At 46.6% G+C, this 22,679-nt stretch overlaps 1 protein-coding gene across 1 annotated transcript; it reads right to left on the bottom strand.

Annotated features, from left to right (window-relative positions):
* Positions 1-3,071: 3,071 nt before the first annotated feature.
* Positions 3,072-21,247, bottom strand: SULT2A1 (sulfotransferase family 2A member 1). The gene is given in 5 exon segments (XM_053668258.1): positions 3,072-3,190; positions 7,013-7,185; positions 10,533-10,635; positions 12,895-13,021; positions 21,221-21,247. Coding segments are annotated over 5 exon segments (549 nt in total).
* Positions 21,248-22,679: the final 1,432 nt, after the last annotated feature.

Here is a 22,679-nt window from a genome sequence, read left to right as displayed (position 1 = left end):
TTACATTTTCCACTCTAGTTTGCAAGCCCAGTTTTCATATTTTAGTCTCTCAAAACTTAACGGGGTGTGGGGCTGACTTTCGCCAAGATGGAGGCATAGGTGCATTTGCCGTGCCTTCTCACATAACCAAGTTTAGACACAAGTAAATACTAGCAACAGAAAACACAGCCAGAACACAGAATATTGATCTTTCGGAATTCTGTGAACAACAAATTCTTCAGCCTGACCCGTAGGGGTTAACCCAGCAGGTGGCAGAGCGGGGCAGCACAGGAAAACTGGGTCAGACGAACTCAGGTGCGCAGAATCCAGGCGCAGGGTGGGTGGGACCTAGTGAGTGAGTGAGGGAAGGAGCGAGCGAGTGAGCGAGGGAGCGTCCAAGCGAGCCAGCGTGGGGAGACAGCGAGAGAGCAGGGCTGCGGGTCCCGACCGTGGTCCCGCCTTTGTGCGCGGATAGACGAGCGAGGGAGTGGGCGATCAGACCGGGACCCAGTGGGTTCCCGCAGCAAGTGGCAGCAGGGGCGCCGCCATTTACCTGCTCTGACCCCACCTCCACATACAGCGTCATAACCCAGCGACTCTGAGTGGCCCGGCCCAGGTGAACCACCTAAGACGCTAATCCTCACCCAGCTGTGAGAAACTGCAGAGGGGGTCGCCATTCCCCCCTCTGACCATGCCCCCACATACAGCGTCACAATCCAGCGACCTGGGAGTCCAAGGCTCCGTTCCTCACACTTAAAGGGCCAGAAGAGACCAAAAATGTCGCAAGATCTCAAAGCCCCAGAGCCCATAGATCTAAGCGATGAAGAAATAGCAAAACTCTCAGATGCACAGTTTAAAACACTGGTCATCAGGATCCTCACAGAACTGGTTGATTATACCCACAAATTAGACAAATATATGAAGGCGAAACTAATTGAAATGAATGGAATTGCACAGGACACCAATAGCAATGAAAAGGAAACTGGGGCTCAAATCAATGGAGTGGACCAGAAGAAAGCAAATAATGGCCAAACAGAAAAGAGTGAAGAAACAAGAATTCAAAAAAATGAGGAGAGTCTTAGGAACCTCCAGGACATCTTTAAACGCTCCAACATCCGAATTATAGGGGTACCAGAAGGGGGAAAGGCACAGCCACCAGTGGAAAAATTATTTGAACAAATAATAAAGGGAGAATTTCCCCAATCTGGCAAAGGGAAATAGACTTCCAGGAAATCCAGGAAGCTCAGAGAGTCCCAAAGAAGTTGGACCCAAGAAGGAACACACCAAGGCACATCATAATTACATTAGCCAAAATTAAAATGAAGGAGAGAATCCTAGAAGCAGCAAGAGCTAAGGGGACAGTCACCTACAAAGGAGTCCCCATCAGACTGTCAGCAGATTTCTCAAAAAGAGACCTTACAGGCAAGAAGGGGCTGGAAAGAGGTATTCCAAGTCATGAAATCCAAAGACCTACAACCAAGATTGCTCTATCCAGCAAAACTTTCATTTAGAATGGAAGGACAGATAAAGTGCTTCTCAGATAAGAGCAAATTCAAGGAGTTCATCATCACCAAGCCCTTATTATATGAAATGTTAAAGGGACTTATCTAAGAAAAAGAAGTTAAAGAAACATGAACAGTGAAAGGACAACAAACTCACAGTTATTAACAACCACACCTAAAACAAAAGCAAACTAAAAGGACAGCTAGATCAGGAGTGGAAACATAGAAATGAAGATCTCAAGGAGGGTTAGCAACAGGGGAGTGGGAGGAGGAGAAGGGGGGGAGAAGGTACAGAAAATAAGTAGCATAGACAGTAGATAGAAAATAGATGGGGGGGCAAGAATAGCATGGGAAATATAGAATCTAAAGGACTTGAGACACATGGTCATAAACTAAAGGGGGGGTAATGGTGGGGATGGGGGGTAGGGTGGAGGGGAATGAAGGGGGGAATAGAACAACTGTAACAGCATAATCAATAAAAAATAAAAAAAATACTTAAAAAAAAGTCAATTTTGGTGCAATTGCCTAATGAAATACCCTACGTGAGCATAAACACTTAACACGAGATCCACCATCTTCACAAATTGTAGACGGACAATCCAGGATCGGTACTTATGGGTTCAATTCTAGGGCCGGTCTCTAGAATTCACACACCTTGTATGACCAGATCGTCGTACCCAGGGCCCTGCAACCTCCACGGCCCCTCTTGCTGCCCTTGGCAACCGCCTCTTGGCTTTGGAGTTGGCCTGTTTTAGATTCCTCCTCCCAGTGAACCTATGCACCATTTGCCCTTCTGTCTGGCTTCTGTCGCTTAGCACATTGTCCACCAGGGTCATACTCGTTGCTGCACATGGCAGAATTTCCTTCTTTAAGGCTCGATAACCATCCCTTGTTGTACAGATCTCATTTCCTTTATCCATTCATCCCTCAAACATTTTCCAGGACAGCTCATGTGTTAGGCCAAAGCAGTGTTTGAAACAGGCAGAAATGAGTGGGGAAGGAACCCAGGTCCACCCACGGGAGCGTGGGGCACTAAAACAGGTCTGGGCACTAAACGCTGAGCTGGTTATATAGTCAGCGTGGATAAAAACCATGTCTCAAACACGGAGGAAAGCTGTCAGTTGATGAAAGTGTTATACAGTAAGCCCTTTACCTATGTTTCCAAAGCCTCCATTAATACGATATATCGTTTCTGGTCAAAGACCACATAGCAAGAGAATAATGTGTGGCTGGGAACTAAATACTGCCAGGTCACGCTACTAAAAAGTTGGGCAGATAAGAGGCCATGGAAAGACAAGGAGCCTTAGCTGCTTTTGTCATTTTATTTCTCATTTTTATAAACAATTTTTGGCATAGCTTTGGTAATATTTGTATTATTCGGTATCATTCTGAATATATTCAGTGTTTTTTAAGAGCGTGGATGGAATACCATGAGCTAGAGATGTCCTGGTAATTTTTAACAACCGAGGTGTCAAAGGTCAGAGATCTGATCATTTGAGGCTCCTGATGAAATAACAGGTTTTATGCAGTGGCCGCCAGCAGTTGGAGGCAGGAGAACAAATATTTATCTTTGGGAGATGTAGAAGCCTTTCAACATCGTTCCCATGGGAACAGCGCTGCAGGAAGGCCGGCCATCTTCTCCTGCAATATTTTGTCAAAGGCTTCAGCTTGGGCCACCGTGAAGTGATTTTTTCACTCTACAGCAGTTCCTGAGAAACATAAAATGAGACTCAGATGAGAAGTAGGGTCGGGTCTCCAGTCCCCAACACCTCTCGGCAGCTAAGATCACAGAATGACTCCTGGATCCCTGGTGGGCCTTTTCCCTCCTGCAGCCACACCCGTGGGGCATATCCCCACTTCCCCGAGTCTGGAAGTGATTCCCTATCTTCTCCTCTCTCCCAGCCTACACTGCGTACACACCCTTCATCATCATGAATGCAGCTCTCTGTTCTGATGCATCTAGAATCTGGCCCTGTCTCTCCACCTCCATTTCTGCCACTGTGGCCCCAGCCAGCATCCTCTCTCTCCTGCGTTAGGGTATTGGACTTCTCATTAGTCTCTCTGCTGTGGATCTCTCTCCCTCTCCTTTCTAAGTTACTCTCATAATGGCAGTCATCCTGCCCTGGCTGGTGTAGCTCAGTGGATTGAGCGTGGGCCTGCGAACCAGACAATCGCGGTTCGATTCCCAGTCAGGGCACATGCCAGGGTTGCAGGCAGGTTCCCTGCAGGCCAGTTCCCAGCAGGGGATGCACGAAAGGCAACCATACATTGATGTTTCTCTCCCTCTCTCCTTCCCTTCCCCTCTAAAGATAAATAAATAAAATCTTTTAAAAAAAATGGCAGTCATCCTGATACCTTGAGAAACAAGATGGCTTGTTTCAGAGTGGCGTCACTTCCTGCTCAGAACTCCAAGCTCTTCTGGGGCCACTCGCAGAAAGTGCTCTGGCTTCCACAGGGCCTCTGGCGACTCGGTCCCCTCTCACTTCTCTGACTCCACCTCCCAGGACCCACCACTTGCTCACTCACCTCCCTTGCATTGAGCCTTCTGATTTGGCCTCCAATGTGCCAGGCACCCCTCCCTTCTCAAACTATTTGCAGTTCCCATCCCTTCTTCCTGGGATGCCTCTTGCCCAGGTATAGCCCTGTCTTGCCCGCTGGCTTCTTTCAAGTCTTCACTCTATTGCAGTTTTCTCAGTGAGGTTCTTTTCCACCCACAGCCCAGTTTAAAACTGATGATCCCCAATCGCTGCTTCTTATTTCATTTCATAACACTTATTACGTGTGACGTGCTTGGTTTTTCCTGTTTGTGTGTGTGTCTGCTGTCTGTATGAACTGTATCTCCAACGTGTTTTCAGAAAATCATAAACTTTTCTTTTTGAATCGCCAAAGGCTTAGTGTTTCCAGGCCATTGACACATAGCACGTACTCAAATATTTGTTGAAAAGATGATGAAAAGAGTCAGGGATGTACTATTATTTTCTCCATTTTATGGGTGAGAAAAAGAGACCCCGAGAGGCCGCACAGGCAGAAAGCGATAGATGGGGATTTGGAGCAAAAGACTTTGACACCAGAAGCCGTACTCTTAATTTCTCATCATATTATTACTTTGCATGTCATTTAGATGAATATGCATGCATTACATTAATATGTTAACTAAAGTAATACATTAGTGAAATTATCATACAACAGAACAATATGTACTTATATATAAACCAGAAGTAGATATTACACACTTATGGAAATGGAAATACTTTAGGAGAATGTCTAATGAGTAACCGCTGTCCTATAGCACCCTGCTGTCCCTCTTGGGCTCAAAATTTCATTGTTAGAACACTTTTTAACATTTATATTTAGAGAGAAGGGAAATGAGGGAGAAAGAAAGGAAGAAACATCAATGTGTGGTTGTTTCTCACATGTCCCCTACTGGGCACCTGGCCTGCAACCCAGGTTTGTGCCCTGACTGGGAATTGAACTGGCAACCCTTTACTTCAGAGGCCTGTGCGCAATCCACTGAGCTACACCAGCCAGGGCAGAACGCTTTTTATTGTAATTTCTTTTTGGTGCTCCTGAGTCCTCTGTAACACATGACTTTCAGGAAGCCACGCCCAGATCTCTTGGACCCAGACAGACTCTGTGTACATTCAGCTCAGCTGACCTATAGGAAACACCAGCTGAGAGACTGTGTCTGTTCAGGCGAACCTGAAAAATCAGACTGTTGGGAGAAATTGATAGCTATTCTAAGACACAGCAGTGACTAGAGAGTGATTCCATTTTGCAGCCCAGTTGTTTTCTTTTAGCTTCTCTGGACGACTGCTTATCGTCTGCATGCCAGAGATAATGCTCTGGTCCTTTTGCTTCTGTAAGCTGCCTCCTGCTTTCACACCAGAAGTAGGGTCCACAGGACGGGCCCTCCCTTGCTCTATAAAAATAACTGCTCCCCGCTGCTCAGGGCCCAGAGTTTGGAGACTGATTCCTCTGGGTCCGCGCACATAAAATAAAGTTCCACACCTGGAAGTGGCTGAATTTTTTTCTGTAATTAGACAAGTTGTCGGCTTCAAAAACTCAGTCACGGGAAAGGTACTGGGTGGATGGTCCGAATGTGAGTAATCAGAAAGAAGAAAGGGATCATGGGTCCAAAGCCAATTTATATCTAGAAGGTCATAGTTCATTAAATTTAAAACAATTTTAAAGTATAGTTGATATACAATCTTTGTTTCAGGTTCAAGACATTTATATATCTTATGCTGTGATACCATGATAAGTCTAGTAACCCTCTAGATTTTTTTAAGAAGGTGTTATATATTTATTTTTAGAAGAAAGGGAAGGAAGGAGGTAAAAGAGGGAGAGAAATGTCCATGTATGACAGATACTTCAGTTGCCTCTCACATGCCCCCAGCTGGACCCTGACCACGCCTGCAACCCAGGCATGTGACCTGACCGATAATCGAACCAACCACCTTTCAGTTTGTAGGCCCACACTCAATCCACTGAGCCACACCAGCCAGGGTTCCCTATAGATTTTAAGGATTGAGAATTTGAGTCTTTGTCTTGATGTTTTGACCTTGTGGCCCACTGGGATGGTGGCCCGCATCCCATCTGCCCTGAGTGGCAGCCCCCACCCATTTGTGGTCTTTTGAATCATTTACACACTTCTTTCCATTGATCATCCTGGATGATCTTGAATTACTACAGGGCTCTGGGAAAACAGGCTCCTTCCATCCTGTGTAGTGGACACTCTTCACTCATCTTTAGCCCAGAGATATGGATGCAATTAATCATCCACCACAGTGTCTGACAGCAACACGGCCTCTCAGTTGAGTGAAAGGTCTCTTCTTCCTCATTTTTTCCAGCTGAGTCGCTGTTTATACCCTTCTCTGTGCAGGCCGATGCTTTGTGCACACTCAGCAAGGGAGCAGCACCAGCAGGACCATCCCCGTGCCTGTCCTCGCCTCTCTGGTCCATCCCAGCTTGCAGCTCGGCAGGTGTGGCAAATGCACCTGGGAAAAATTTATGTTTGAAGAGGGGATACCCCCATGCCAGAATCAGAGGACAGAGAATCTGAATGCCCTACAAAGTCAGGTGACAATTCCATGTCTGATCAACTGCCTCCACCTGTCTACAGGCCAAATAAGTACTTGGAAAACAGACCCCCTGAGGAGAGCATACGAAGAGCCCTGGCTGGTCTAGCTCAGTGGATTGAGTACCAGCCTGTGAACAAGAGTTGCTGGTTCAATTCCAAGTCAGGGCACATGGGTTGCAGGCAGGGTCTTTAGTTGGGGTGGGTTGGCACTCGGGAGGCAACCACACATTGATGTTTCTCTGCCTCTCTTTCTCCCTCTTTTTCCTCTATGTTTAAAAGTAAATTAATACAATCTTTAAAAAAGAAGACCATGTGAGTTCTCTGGGGGATGAGCAGGTAAAGTCGACAAGTTCACACACTCCCAGGTGCCAACTAGTAGTGCCCTACTGTGCTGAGGAGAATGCCCTCTGCATACTCTGATGCATTCTGAAGGAGGGCCATTTTCACTTACCTTTTCGCATCAGGGATCCATTCTTCCCATCTACAAGCCAACTGGGCAGGAGTGTGTAATTGGACAACTTGTTTTCCCTCATGACTTGGAAGGAGCTATTCTTGAGCACTAAGTTCATTTCCTATGGTTCTAGCATCTTGCCCAGATATTGGCAGATCTTCTGTATAGCACTTCTTATGTCCTAGAAGAAGAAAATACCAAAGAGAGGACAGGAAAGGGAAGGTCATAGGAGAGGAGGTGAGAAGGGGAAACTGCAGGATGAGGAGCAGAAGGAGGAAGAGGAACAGCACAGAAAGGAGAAGTGTTGTGTTGGACGTGACCAGGAGGAAGAAAGGGAAGAAGGTGATAAGAAAGAGCACTACTAAGTGAAAGATGGAGTCAACATGAGTTTCCCAGTGTAACTGAATTCAGGACACTTTACCAGTAAAATGCGGGGCATAGTTTTTCTGAAGAGACTTTTAGAAAGTCTTGTGGACAATTATGATGAGGATTAAGGAAGGAGAGGTTTAGGGAAGACTTGGCAAAGATGTGAGGGATTGACTTCAAATCCTCAATGTCCCATTAAAGTAATACAGTATGTCATGAGTAACATTTGAATACCACATACAGATTTACAAGATCTTTAAAAAATTATATTTTATTGATTATGTTATTAAAATTGTCTTGATTTTTTTCTTTTGCTTCCTTGTACCCAGTGCCCCCCACTCCCTCAGGCATTCCTTCTAGCATGGTTCACATCCATGGGTCATGCATGTAAGTTCTTTGGCTTCTCAACCCCATGGCTATTCTGTAAATACCTATTTGTGCTTCTTATTCCCCTCACTTCTTCCCCCATTCTGCCCCTCCCCCCTCACAGCTAGAAACCTACCAGTAACTCTCTTCTTTCCCCTTACTGCTTTTAAGAGTCTGTCTTTTTCTTTAAACTTTGGTCTTTTAATTATGTGTCTTGGAGTGGGCCTCTTTGCATCCATCATAGTTGGGAGTCTCTGTACTTCCTGGACTTGTATGCCTATTCCCTTCACTGACTTAGGGAAGCTTTCTTTCACTATTTTTTTTTTTCAGATAGATTTCCAAGTTCTTGGATTTTTTTTTTTTTTTTTGTCATTCTGCATGGTAAATTTTGCTTCCTTATGTTCCAAATCATTAGTTTGATTCTCGGCTTAAACTGTTCTACTGTAGTTTCCCTGTGAACTGTTATTTGTTTCATTAGTGTGCCCTTCGTGCCTGAGTTGGTCCTCTTATGCTGCTGAGGTCCTCACTAAGGTCTCTGAGAATCTTCATAACCAATGATTTGAACTCTGCATCTGATAGATTGTTATCTCCAATTCATTTAGGTCTGTTTCTGAAATTTTGGTCTGTTCTTTCATTTGAACCATGTTTCTGTCTCCTTATTCTGGCAGCCTCCCTATGTTTGTTTCTATGTATTAGGTAGACCTGCTTTGACTCTGTGTCTTGGTAGTGTGGCCTAATGTAGGTATCTTATAGGGTCCAGTGGCACAGCCTCCCCTATCACCCAAGGTGGGTACTTGGATACTTGCGGTGTGCCCTTTGTGTGGGCTGAGTACACCCTCCTCTTGTAGTTGTATCTTGGTTGCTGTTGGCAGGTCAAAGGGAGGAATTTACTCAGGCCAGTTGGCTGCAATGACTGGCTATGACCACTGACCACCAACGTTCGCCCTCTGTGGAGGATCAGCTGTGCAGGGGCAGGGTGGTGGTGCGCCATCATGATCTGTAGCTGTCCACTGGGTGCAGAGACCCCTGGGTTTCCTGGGAGGTGCAGGCCAAGGTCAGCCCCCACCTGTGTTCTGCCTAGGGCCACCCTTCCTGAGCTATAGAGCAATCTGGGGTGGCTGCCACATGTGCTGGGCTTGCAGATTCCCAGGTGAAGTCAATACATGACCCTAGTCTGGCTGCCATTTGGGCTCACTGAAGCCGGTTATTACATGTTTGAGAAGATGTATAAACCATACTAGCCATTCTTACAGAAGGCAGCTTGGGTGGCCCCGTAAGTTGGGTGGGGTAGGGCCTCTGTGAATCTCCAAGGCAGGTCACACAGCATTATCCAGGTTGATAAAGTCTCAGAAAAGGCACTAGCCTACCGGCTCTGTGGGGGGGAGGGTTTAGCAAAGGGATAATGGCCCCTGCTCATCCCTATGCCAGACCCTTCAGTCTCCCCCTGTGCACCAGTGGTGCCTCCAAGCTTCCGGTGCTGGAGCTCAGAGGGAGTGAGTCTGAGTAGGTGAGTCCACCTGTGGGTTCCTAAGAGCAGCTGCTTATGGCTTCATCAGCCTCCTCCACCAACTCAGTCCCCGCTGGTTTTCGCAGCCAGAAGTTGTGGGCACTGGAATCCTGGGCCAGGGGGCCCACTGTGGGTCTGGAACTCCTAGCTCCTGAGATATTTCTCCTGAGATTTTGTGCACGTGGACGTGGGGCCAGCCCATTCTTCATCTGTGCCCCTCCTACCAGTCTGGATGAATGTGGTTTCTTCAATTCCATAGTCATCAGACCTCCATTCACCTTGATCTCGTAGTTGTCCAAGATCTTCTTATATATTATTTCAATAATTAGAACTTGGCACATGGTACCAGAAGGTTAATGTTATTATTAAAAATGAATATAATAGTAACACTTTGCTTTGAATCGTAGACATTTGTCTTAGAGCAACAGTGTTTTAAGAGAGTTTTTTCATTCCATGAGCCAATGAGCTATAAGAACAACAACAAAAAGCAGGACTGGAGCCGTTACCACAATAAAAGTTCATTTCGTGGCTTGAATGTACAAGTCCAGGGAGGCATGGAGGTGTGTACCTGGAGTTGCTAAGTGAGTCACAAAAGACTTCTGTTTAAAAATGGAGTTCACGTGGAAACCACAGAGGACTGGACAGAAGTGCCCAGAGGGGAGTGACATGTGTCAGACAGAAGCGCAAGCCTGTGTGGATGGTTTCTCCTCTTTTCCCCAAGATCCCACTAATAGGCCAAGGTCCTCCTTCCACGGCTCAGTCAGTCTTATTGGCTTGAACTCCATCTGACAGCGTCTCCTGCCCTTCAGCGGTCAGTCCAGCCCTTGGCCTGTCCGAACCAGTATGCAGATAGATTTCATGACTTCTTTTTCCTTCCATCAGTCAGGTTGGGTTGCCAGAGAGTTGGACACATCTCTGGAATCAAACCTGTCTTCTTCCCAGTTTCTTCTTGTTCCTTGGACCCCTCTTAGCATTGGGCTATCAGTAACACCTAGTGTGTCCTTCCCCTGCAAATTTTAGAACCAGTGTGAGGCTAAGGCCCTGTACTCTGTCTCAATGCACAAAAAAAGCCTTTAAGTCATGAATGAAACAAAGAAGAACACAAGGAGAAAGATAGCTCGGAGCTTGTGGGTGCTGAGCGGGAGCAGGACAATGAAGACTAGAGAGTTTCTTTCATTTCTAAGGACCCTCCCCAGGGCTAGACTTTGAGAAGGAAGAGAGACAGAGTCATGGATGGCAGTGAAGGCAGTGAAGATGGCGTTGAGATGGTGTGCTGAGCACCAAGTTATCTGCTTGAGCTCTTCGTAACTCACTATCAGGAAGTTCCCCTTCCCTCTCCTCGACATCCAGCCACAGGCATGGTCGAACCATGATCCAAAGGCCACTGCAGTGGGGGGGAGGCAGAGAGAGTGGGTGCGTGACAGGCTGCGTGGAGGCAGGCGCCCCGTGGTAGCTTCACTCTTGCGGTCACACTGGCTCACATGGTGTCTGGCACATTGACAAGTATTTGCTGAAGAACTGAGTGAGTGAGTGTGGAGATGGAGCATTGTCATCCATCGTTAGGTGTTTGACTGGTGTGAGCAGGGTGCTTTCAGAGCAGGCTCTGCCCCTGGTCACCAGGGCCTCCTGAGGAGACCTCCCCAGAGAGCTGGGGGGCCCGAGGACGGGCTTTCGTGCTGCCCCAACTGTGCCGAGTTTGGAGCTTTGGGTGGATGGGAAACTCTCAGAGCCCTGGACGCTCTTGTGTCTTCTTGCCCTCATTGTTGCGATGGCAATTATTGCTCCTTTGCAAACGAGCTGCCTTTCCTCTGGCTTATAATTTTCTTTCCAATTCCACCCCCCCCACGTTGGGGGCCACTTGGTGTGGTTTCAGAGTTTGTGTGTGGAGTTTTAGGGGGTAGAGAAGCAAGATGTCACGATAAGGATGACATTTTCAGGGCTATCGACTGGACTTTTTTACTCCCAGGAACAGCGGTGGCACCATTCCTACCACTTTCTCCATCAAATGGCAAAATCAAACAGAGTGTCCATGAGGGGGTTGTTTCCTTCTTGTTCGACTCCACCCCAGGGTTTCTCCAGTTGCCTGTTTTTGTTGTTTTTTTTTTTTTTCTTGAAAGAAGAATCCGAAGCAAAGCAGAACTTAGGGCTGAAGCATCCAGTCAGGAATAGCTCGATATGAACTATGCCCGTGGGCTTTGAATGCTGAACTTTTACTCTGCAGGCAAACAATTTGGGGACTGTGGACTTGTCCCTGGGTCACAGATGATTGCCACAACAGAGCCTAGAAGGTCCAAAGGGCATGAGGGGGGTTGGGAGGACACTGCTGAGACTGTCCGATTAATCCAGGTGGGAAGTAAACGTGATGCTGGTTCATGAAGCACGGAGGGAAGGGATGGCAAATTAATACTCCTTATTTAATGAAGGTGTATTAGCTGCTGAAGATGTGGCAAACACCACTCTAGGTCCCGGGGTTAACAGGGAACAGTACAAAGAGCTCACTCTTTAGTCGGGAGACACAGGAAACAGACACACAATTAGAATACACACTCGTTGGCACTGAGGGCCAAGGGAAGAAAGGGAGAATGCTAGAGTGCATTCTACTGGGGAGAAGTGCTATTTTACAAAGTGCTGAAAAGGAAGATTTAGCTAAAAACAGGCATTGTGGCAGAGACCAGAACGAAGACACTCACCAAGGTCGTGGGGTTCAGGTAAAGGGGAAAGGTGGGGGCATGGGGAGGTGGGAAAGCATCAGACTCACGCCAGCCCTTGGGGGAGGGATTGTCCTATTTATCCAATAATCCACTGAGGCAGTAGGAGCAGTTTGGGAGTTTCAGGACCACGTGCTTCATGTTGAACACACTGCATTATCCATATTTGTGGCTTTCTCCAGGGCAGGTGTCTGTGGGCTTTAGACAAACAAGTCTGAAGCTAGGGAGACATGTCCCAGCAGAATTATGGGATTCATCCTGCAGTTTCAGGAAAATTTGCAGAATTTCAAGTATCTAGGAACACCTAGAAACTCTGCCTCATTAGAAGGACAGAGACCTGACGGGGAAGCACACATCTTTGAGACAGATAGAACAAGAGGGAAAAGAGTATTTTATGAGGACACAGCTGAAAAATGCTGGCAGTGCTCTGGGCGGGAGCTCAGTGGGTTAGAGCGTTGTCCCGATGCACCAAGGTTGTGGGCTTGATGTCCGGTCGGGGCACACACAAGAAACAACCAATGAAGGCATCAATAAGTGGAGCAAGGAGTCTATGTTTCTCTCTCTTTCTAAAAGTCAAATTAAAATACATGAATGAATGAAGGAATGAGTGAACGAATGAATGAATGAATGGTGGCAAGTCAGAACAGTGTGGTCCAGGAGGCCAGTAAAAAACAGATGTTTAGAAAGCCCCAGGCGAGCTCTGCATTTGTATTGGACGACCAGGCTGGTTTGTGATGGGCCTCACTGAAAAGCCTGCGGGGTCTCTGCTGCCCTGTGAGAGCCAGTGAGATGATGAGAAACTGTGGGTCTCCAGTGGGGACGGACCCTTCACCCAACAGGGGAGGGAGAAGGAGGGCTGGTGGGCTGGGTGCAGGACGAGCTCTGGTGAAGGATGGCGGCCATTATCCAGCAGCCATATTTTTACTTACACTGACCACTTCCTTGGATGAACCATGTGAAATATTGTTCCAGTGACTTTGGTTTCTTAACAAAGTTGGAAATGATCCAGAATAAGTAGCTGGACACGAGAATGTGTCTTGGATTTCTGATGAGATAAGTCACCTTAAAAAGAAAAATGAGCCCTGGATGGTATAGCTCAGTGGATTGAGCGCGGGCCTGCAAACCACACGATCGTGGTTCGATTCGCAGTCAGGGCACATGCCTGGGTTGCAGACCAGGTCCATGCAGGCCAGTTCCCAGCAGGGGATGCACGAAAAGCAGCCATACATTGATGTTTCTCTTTCTCTCTTCCTCCCCCCTTCCCATCTAAAGATAAATAAATAAAATCTAAAAAAAGAAAAAAAATGACAGGGTGAATATGTCCGATCATTCCTCATCTTCATAAAAATGGAGCCCTGGCTGGTGTGGCTCAGTGGATTAAGACCTAGCCTGTGAACCAAAGGGTCAACGATTCGATTCCCAGTCAGGGCACAGGCCTGGGTTGTGGGCTAGGTTTCTGATCGGGGGCTTGTGAGAGGCAACCACACACTGATGTTTCTTTCTTCCTCTTTTTTCCTCCCTTCCATTCTCTGTAAAAAAATAAACAAATAAAATCATTTAAAAAATCAATAAGCACATCCTTGGATGAAGATTAAAAAAAAAATGAGTGTGAGGACTTCTGCCAAGATGGAAGCATAGGTAGAGATGCTGTGCTTTCTCACACAAACAATTGTAGAGACAATAAAATATTAGCAACAGAAAACACAGCCAGAACACAGAAAATTGAACTTTTCAGAAGTTTGATAACAATGAATTCTTCAGCCTGACCGGTAAGAGGGGCGAAGCCAGCAGCTAGGAGAGCGTGGTTGCACAGGGAAAGTCCGTCAGACAGACTCAGGTGCGTGAATCCCAGGCATGGGGTAGCAAAGGGTGGACCCAGTGAGTGACCCAGTGAGCAACCACCGGACCCAGCGAGGGTGCAGGGCAGTGTGTTGAATGTGGTCACGCGTTCATGAGCAGATAGACCAGTGAGAAAGTGGGCTGTGAGATGGGACCCAGCAAACCCCAGCAGCGAGAGGCAGCAGAGGGGGCCGCCATTTCTTTGCTCTGACCCTGCCCCCACATGCAGCATACAACCCAGAGACTTGGGCGGCCCTGGCCTGATAAACACGTAAGGCTCTGCTCCTCATAATTAATGGGTGCAAACAGATAAAAAATGGCTCAAGAAGATCTCAAAGCCCCAGAGCCCATAACTTTAAGCGATGAAGAAATAGCAAAACTTTCAGATGCACAGTTCAAAACACTGGTGATCAGGATGCTCACAGAACTGGTTGATTTTAGTCACAAATTAGACGAATATATGAAGGCTAAACTAATTGAAATGAAGGGAATTGCACAGGAAACCAATAGTGATGAAAAGGGAACTGGGACTCAAATAAAGGGAGTGAACCAGGAGGAAGAAAAAAATGACCAAACAGAAAAATATGAAGAAACAAGAATTCAAAAAAATGAGGAGAGACTTAGGAACCTCCAGAACATTTTTAAACGCTCCAACATCTGAATTATAGGGGTACCAGAAGGGGAAAAGGAACAGCCACCAGTGGAAAACTTATCTGAACAAATAATAAAGGAGAACTTCCCCAATATGGCAAAGGCAATAGACTTCCAGGAAATCCAAGAAGCTCAGAGAGTCCCAAAGAAGTTGGATCCAAGAAGAAACACACCAAGGCACATCATCATTACATTAGCCAAGATTAAAATGAAGTAAAGAATCCTAGAAGCAGCAAGAGATAAGGGGACAGTCACCTACAGAGGAGTCCCCATCAGACTGTCAGCGGATTTCTCAAAAGAGACCTTACAGGCAAGAAGGGGCTGGAAAGAGGTATTCCAAGTCATGAAATCCAAAGACCTACAACCAAGATTGTTCTATCCAGCAAAGCTTTCATTTAGAATGGAAGGACAGATAAAGTGCTTCTCAGATAAGAGCAAATTCAAGGAGTTCATCACCACCAAACCCTTATTATATGAAATGTTAGAGGAATTTATCTAAGAAAAAGAAGATAAAAAAGATGAACAGTGAAAGAACAGCAAACTCACAGTTATTAACAACCACACCTAAAACAAAAGCAAACTAAAAGGACAGCTAGATCAGGAGTGGAAACATAGAAATGAAGATCTCAAGGAGGGTTAGCAACAGGGGAGTGGGAGGAGGAGAAGGGGGGAGAAGGTACAGAAAAGTAGCATAGACGGTAGGTAGAAAATAGATAAGGGGGGCAAGAATAGTATGGGAAATATAGAATCTAAAGGACTTGAGACACATGGTCATAAACTAAAGGGGGGAATAGTGGGGGTGTGGGGGTGCTGGGTTAAGGGGAATGAAGGGGGGAATAGAACAACCATAATGGCATAATCAATAAAATATTAAAAATGAGCGAAACCAATCTATAGAGTGAGAAGTCAGTGGAGCGATCCCCTCTGTGGATGAGCATTGACTGGGAAGTTGCAGAGGGAATGTCATGGGGGAGTAGAAATACCTTAAATCAATGTCTGGAAGGTGGCTGCCCAGTCGTGTACACACGTAAAGATTCGACAACCCAATACTCCAGATTAGTGAAAATATTCGCACACCTGCAAGGACCTCAGCATTTGAATATTGAAGGTATATGCTGGATTCTGCACCAGCTTTCTTTGTGAAATGATTCCAGGCTTCAACTCTCTCTAGGTCTCAGTTTCCCTGTGCAGGGATTAAAAAAAAAAAACCTGAGGAATCGCAATGTGAATACATTCAACACTGAAATTAGGGGTGGTATAAAGAAGCCTGAGAAGTGATGGGTTGAAATAAAAAACTTCATTTTCTTTACCCAATCTTGTACTGAAGGACACTCAGGTTGCTTCCATATCTTGGCTATTGTAAAAATGCTGCAATGAACACAGTGATGCATATGTCTTTACAAATTAGTGTTTTGGATTTCTTTGGGGATGTACAGTATACCTTAGAATCTAGTCAATATATTATAATAACTATGTATGGTGCCAGGTGGATACTATACCTACTGGGGTATCACATCATAATTCTACAAATCTCTAACCACTCTGCTGTACACCTGAACCTAATATAGTATTGAATACTGACTGTAATTGAAATATAAAATTGAAAAAAAATTTTTTTACTGTGCTGTGACACATGGTGAAGTTTCCACGAGAAGAGAATATTATTCTAAGCTTGGCAATCTAACTGAAGCGCAAAACACTTGTAAAAAATCACAAACTAGCTTGCACCATCTAGGAAAGTGTGTTGTTAAACATCATCTGAGATGTTCTAAGATTCCCGCGATCCCTTGTGGTGGCATCTGCAAGCCTCACGAGAGATTCACGTGGCTGCTAAGCTCAACAGGCAGCTGGATCTAGGGAGACACAGTACTGAGTAAGGCCGGGCATGGTGCTGGAGTGACCACCCTGGATTTAGCCTTCGGTTATGCATTTTCTGCTTCCCAAATGGCCACCTGTATGTCTACTGCTCCCATCTGAGTGGCAGAAGGCGTTTATTTAATCAAGACAGACTTATTATTTTTTAAAGATTATATTTATTTATTTTTAGACAGAAGGGAAGGGAGGGAGAAGGAGAGGGAGAGAAACATCAATGTGTGGTTGCCTCTTGTGCCCCCTACTGTGAACCTGGCCCCCAACCCAGGCCTGTGCCCTGACTGGGAATCTAACCAGCGACCCTTTGGTTCACAGACTGTGCTCAATCCACTGAGCCACACCAGCCAGGGCTAATCTGACTTAAAAAAAATATCATGAAAGAATGTAATGTAAACTGTTACATTCTTTAAGCCTCCTTAACCATTTTTGAGCATACAGTCAAGTGGTGTTGAGTATATTCCCACCAGTGCACAACCAATCTCCAGAAACTTTACATTTGGCAAAACTGAAACTCTGTACCCATTAAACAACAACTCTCCATTCTCCCCTCCCCTCCGTCCTTGGCAGCCCCCACCCTCTTTCTCTCTTAGCATTTGGTCACTCTCCGCAGCTCATGGAAGTAGGTCAGGTGGTATTTCTCCTTCTGTGACTGGTGTCTTTCACTTAGTGTAACGTCGTCAGAGTCCCCCCATGTCGTAGGCTGTGTCAGAACTTTGTTCCTTTTTCAGGCTGAAGAATATTTCATTTTATGTATACACCACGTCTCGGTCATTCATTCATCTGCCAGTGGACGTCTGGATTGCTTCCACCTTTTGGCTGTTTGCCTAAATCCATTGCCCTTGACTTTTCACTGCGGTGCCTCTGCCAGCATCTCCAGCTTCAGTCCGTGCCCGTCTTGTATTTTTTTTCTGCTTCCCATTTTCCTCCTAGAGATGCGACCCACACACTGTCAGTCTCTCAACTTGGCCAGGCTTGTTTTCAATTCCTGCCCATCGTCCATGCTGATACCTTTACTGAAAATATCTCTTTTCGTGAAATAGTTTCACATTCACTTATTTCATCACGATTTAGATGCTTTTTTAAAAATCTACTCCTTATTTTTTGGGTCTGGTAGAGGTGTCATATTCACCCTTTCCTCCCAGGTTCATTCAGATATACTTGACCAATGAAAAGGGACTTATCTAAGAAAAAGAAGGTGAAAACTACAAACAGTAAAATGACAACAAACTCACAGCTATTAATAACCAAACCTGTAAACAAAAACAAATTAAGCAAACAACTAGAACAGGAACAGAATCACAGAAATGAAGATAACATGGAGGGTTATCGGTGGGGGCATGGGAGGAGGCGTACGGGGGGAAATGTACAGAGAATAAGTAGCATAGATGGTAGGTAGAAAATGAACAGGGGGAGGGTAAGAATAGTATGGGACATGGAGAAGCCAAAGTAGTTATATCTATGACCCATGGCCATGAACTAAAGCAGGGGAATGTGGGTGGGAGTGGATGGGCAGGGCAAAGGGAAAAATGGAACAACTGTAATAGTGTAATCAATAAAATATATTTAAAAAAATAAATGAGTTTATTAATATGTGCATAGGGGGCCCTGGCTGGTGTGGCTCAGTAGATTGAGCACAGGCCTATGAAGCAAAGGGTGGCTAGTTTGATTCCCAGTCAGGGCACATGCCTGCGTTGCAGGCCAGGTCCCCAGTAGGGGGCGTGCGAGAGGCATCCACACATTGATGTTTCTCTGCCTCTCTTTCTCCCTCCCTTCCCCTCTCTAAAGAGAAAGGAAGGAAGAGAGAGAGAGAGAGAAAGAGAAAAACAAATTGTGACACAGGCCACAACACAGATGGACCTGAAGGACATAAGTGGAGTAAGCCAGCCACAAAAGGACAAACATCTCATGTCTCCATTTATAGGACATAACTTAGGGTAGTTGAATTCATAGAGGCAGAAAGTTAAGTGGTGGTTTTTGGGGTCTGGGGTGGGCAGGGGGGGAGTAGAGGTTGTTTAATGGGGACAAAGGTTTAGTTTTGCACAATGGAAAACGTCCTGGGTGTTGGTTTCCCAACAATATGAATGTACTTCCACTGGTGAGCGGTACACTTAAAAATGATTAAAGTGGTAAACTTTATGTTCTGTGTATTTTACCTCAATTTAAAAAAGAAGAGTGTGTAAAGGGAGTCCAGCTTGGGGTCTGTGGGTTCAGACCACTGAAATTATAGAGCCCCCCTTTTAATGAACACAGTATCTGTATTCCCCTTCCACATGCTGAGCATCATGCAAGATGATGGTGTCCATTATTCTATTCAGTCTTCCAACAGCTCCCAGAGGTCAATGCCATTGTTCCTCCTTCCCAAGTGGATTGCATCCTCTGATTAAGGTGACCCAGAGAAAAAAGGGTCCAAACCCCAGGTCCGTCCGAGATTTCTACTAAGCCATCTTGGATCCAGGAAGCGTTACTTCGGCCCATTCATTCTTTCCAGCTTCCCAATCCTCCCCATGATTTTCCAGTGATTTCCACTTCCACTTGTCTCGTAGGAGGAGAGGAGGAAGGTCGTCCACCCCAACAGGTAAATGGACCATCGGTTCATCTCCGCCCGCCTCTTCTTTCTGGATAGAAGGAAGACAAAAATTACGCTCATGTGGACCACTTTTTTTGTTCCACTAAGTCCCAAGTTTGATGTCACACATGCCATTTTTTATTCTGTTGCCAGAGAGGAATAGAGAAGGACATTCTTGCCCTGGCTGGTGTGGTTCAGTTGGTTGGGGATCATCCTGCACACTGAAGAGTCATGGGTTCGATTCCTGGTGAGGGTGCATGCCTAGGTTGCAGGTTCAGTCACTAGATGGGGTGTGTAGCGAGGGCAATCAATCAATGTTTCTCTCTCACATTGATGTTTCTCTTCCTCTCTGCCTCCCTCCCCTTCTTTCTGAAAATAAATAAGAAAAAAAATTTTTTTAAGTGGAGTCTTTCCCCTGGCCAGGTAGCTCAGTTGGTAGGAGCATCATCCTGATACACCAAGGTTGTAGGTTCAATCCTTGGTCAGGTCACATAAATATTCAACCAATGCATGCATAAATAAGTGGAACAACAAATTGATATTTCTCTCTTAAATCAACAAATTAAAAAAAAATTTTAAGTGGAGCCTTCGAGAAGTGATTGGGTCATAAGGATGGAGCCCTCCTGCATGGGATTCGTGCCCTTAGAAAAGACACCCCAATGAGCCCCTTCACGCCCTCCACCACGTGAGGGCGAAGTGAGAAGACAGTCCTCTACGAGGATGGGACATCACCAGACACCAAATCTGCTGGTGCCACCGTCTCAGGCTTCCCAGCCTCCAGGACCACGGAAAAGAAACCCCTGTTGCTCATACCCCACCTGGTCCATAGTAATTCTGCTCCAGCGGCTGCAGTGACTAGGACAGTGTTTTTCCTGCTCTCTCATCACCTCAGAAATAAAGCTGTGCCCTCCTTGTCCCCTCTCTACGTCCTATTGGTCTCCAAATCCAATGGACTCTGATTTGTGAATCCCTTCCTTTCTCTCTGTCTCTCTCTCATTGACCACAGTCCGGCTCTTCCCATCTCCCCCGACACTGCTTCCTGTCCCCCTCCCCGAGTCCCTGGCCTCCAGCCTCTCCCCTGTCCCATCCTCCAGGCGGCTGATAGGACCTGTCTTGGAGCGTGTTTTTATGCACTTGGGGCTAGATGCTGGGCCTGGAGCAATGTGTGGACTGGGCTTGGCCCGTCCCTTCACCAGGATGAAGTGGGGAGAGGTGGCATTCCTTAATTCAAAACTCTCCATCAAATTAATAATAAAACCCATGTCCACACCATGGCCTTCCTCTCCCAGCCTGTCCGTTCTGGACAGAATGGACTTTTCCTCCCTTGATCCGCCCCAGTCACACCTGCCTTTTCAGTGTCTTGGACAAGCCAAGCTGCCCGAACCCCAGGGCCTTTGCACTTCCTCCTCTCTCTGTCTGGGATCCTGCTCCCAGCCCCCAGATGTCTGCATGGCTTGTTTCTTTGTGTTATAAAGGGTTCTGTGCAAATGTGGGGAGTTGCTTTGGACTGACGTTCTGGATCACTGATAAGTCCACTTGGATGGAGTCACAGATATTAATAGGAAATATTCTGGAGGTGTTTGAGACAATGACTGAACTGTAAAGTGAGGCTCAATAGCCAGACACCCACATCTGGAACATTCTGTTTAGGACTGAGGACGTTCCAACACTCGAAGGAGCCTCTGTCCCAGGCTGTGGGGAGGCTGGGGTTGGCCCCCTGCCACAGTCACCTTGCTGTTGGCTGTTCAGAAAGAGTGCACTGCAGCCGGGAGTCAAACCAGGGTCAGACAGGGGCACAGCCTCCCAATCACCAAACTCTGGAGAAGAAAACCCACCTCGAGATCTTTTTAAAAAAGTAATTTAAGTCCGCAAGTGTCCATTTAATAGATAAGTTAAGTGATATTGAAAAGAGCTGAGTGCTGCCCTGGCTGGTGGGGCTCAGTGGATTGAGCAGCAATCTGTGAATCAGGAGGTCACCAGTTTGATTCCCAGTCAGGGGACATGCCTGGGTTGCAGGCCAGGTCCCCAGTAGGGGGCGCGCCAGAGGCAACCACACATTGATGTTTCTCTCCCTCTCTTTCTCCCTCCTTCCCCTCTGTCCTAAAATAGATACATAAATCATTTTTGAAAAAATTAAATATTTAAAAAAATGATAACAGCCAGCACAAAAATCGCCCTCCAGTGTGAATGAATCACAATTACACCTAATTTTTTTGTGAGACCAGCAAAAAATAGACTTTTTGGTGGGCTGTAGAATTTTAGTGATTCGTTTATGTGTGCCTCCAGATGAAAAAGATTGAAAATCGCTGCCTTAGAGGGCTGCAAAGACTCACAGAACCACAATGATATTCGTCCACCATCGAGAACTTAACAGCCAGAGTGAAAGGAGGATGGGAGGAGGCGGAGGGAAAAGGGGTAAATGGCGACGGAGGGAGACTGGACTTGGGGTGGTGAGGACTCGGCTCAGTGCACAGAGGGTGCGTTGTAGAACCGCGCACCCGGAACCCATACCGTTGCATTAACCAACGTCACCCCCAAAACTCAATGTAAAAAAAGAACTCCGTGGGCAATTTGTCCAGACTAGTTCCCTTTTCTTCCATCTCTTTTCCCCAAACTCAGGGTACAGGCAGACCCCCCACTCCCTCCAGGGTCCGAGCAGAGAAAGGGATCCTTCCGCCCCAGGCCGCCTTCCTGCCTCCTCTGGCCCTTCCTCCCAGACCTCTGACCTGCGCTGTCCAAAGTCCAACCATCCGCCACTAAGACGGAGCCAGCACCTGAAATGGGGTGATTTCCAATTGTCAGATGTGTAAAATGAGGGTGAAATACTTGCTGGAGCCCTGGCCCGTGGGCTCAGTTGGTTGGAGCATCGGCCAGAGCACCCAAAGGTTGCAGGTTCGATCCCTGGTCAGGCCGCATACCGACTGACGTTTGTCTACCATACTGATGTTTTTTCTCTTCCTCTTTCTCTCTCCCCCTTCCTCTCTCTCTAAAATCAATAAACATATCCTCGGGTGAGAATTAAAAAGAAATAAGATAAAGCCTGAAAAAATAATGTCAATATCCAATGATTTTTTGCGTGTGGATTACATGTTGAAATGATCATATTTGAGCTACCAGGGTTCACCAGATACATTATTAAATAAACTGCACCTGTTTCTTCTTACTTTTTGCAAACCGTCGCCACTACAAGACTTACAGTAAGTGATCTAGACGGCCTGCCTTCTGTTCTCTCTGGTGGAGCGGGCTGCGTTAGACCCTGCTTCCCGGCTGGGGGTGGGGGCGCCCAGGCCTTGCTCCCCTCCCCCTCCCAGGTCTCTAGGTTGAGCTGTACCTTTGAGGGAGTCCTGCTTTGACCCTACCTGTCTCCACGGCCCACTTTAAGGTTCTGCTCCCATGAACTCTGGGTTATCTGGGGATCCGCCCAACTGTTTGGGCCTCGACCTGTCTGTGGGCAGAAGCGGCAGCTGCCCCAGGGAAGGTTTGGGGGGAGTGGTTACAATCGGAGCAGTTTGCACTGCAGGGCCCCAGGGTCAAGGATGGCCCGAGGTGCGCTCATGGGTCCATGAGGCCCAGGACATTTAGTCACGTGGGCACTATGGGCCCTGCGGGAGCTGGAGTAGTGGGCGAGAACACGGCTGAGCAAGCAGAGAGGAAAGCGCCCTCCTCGCAGGCTGCAATCAAAAGACAGGTTTCGGCTGCCTGACGAATGTCCATGACCCCGAGGGTTTTCTAGTGAAAAGGGAAGCGTGGGAGAATCAAAACTCGCTCTCTGGAACGCATGGTCTGCTTCTT

This window comes from Artibeus jamaicensis, unplaced genomic scaffold (genome assembly GCF_021234435.1).
Source record: "Artibeus jamaicensis isolate MK-2021 breed Jamaican fruit bat unplaced genomic scaffold, CSHL_Jam_final contig_1526, whole genome shotgun sequence".
Classification (NCBI taxonomy): domain Eukaryota; kingdom Metazoa; phylum Chordata; class Mammalia; order Chiroptera; family Phyllostomidae; genus Artibeus; species Artibeus jamaicensis.
Note: the sequence above shows the minus strand (reverse complement) of the source record. Positions and strands in the feature narration are given on the sequence as shown.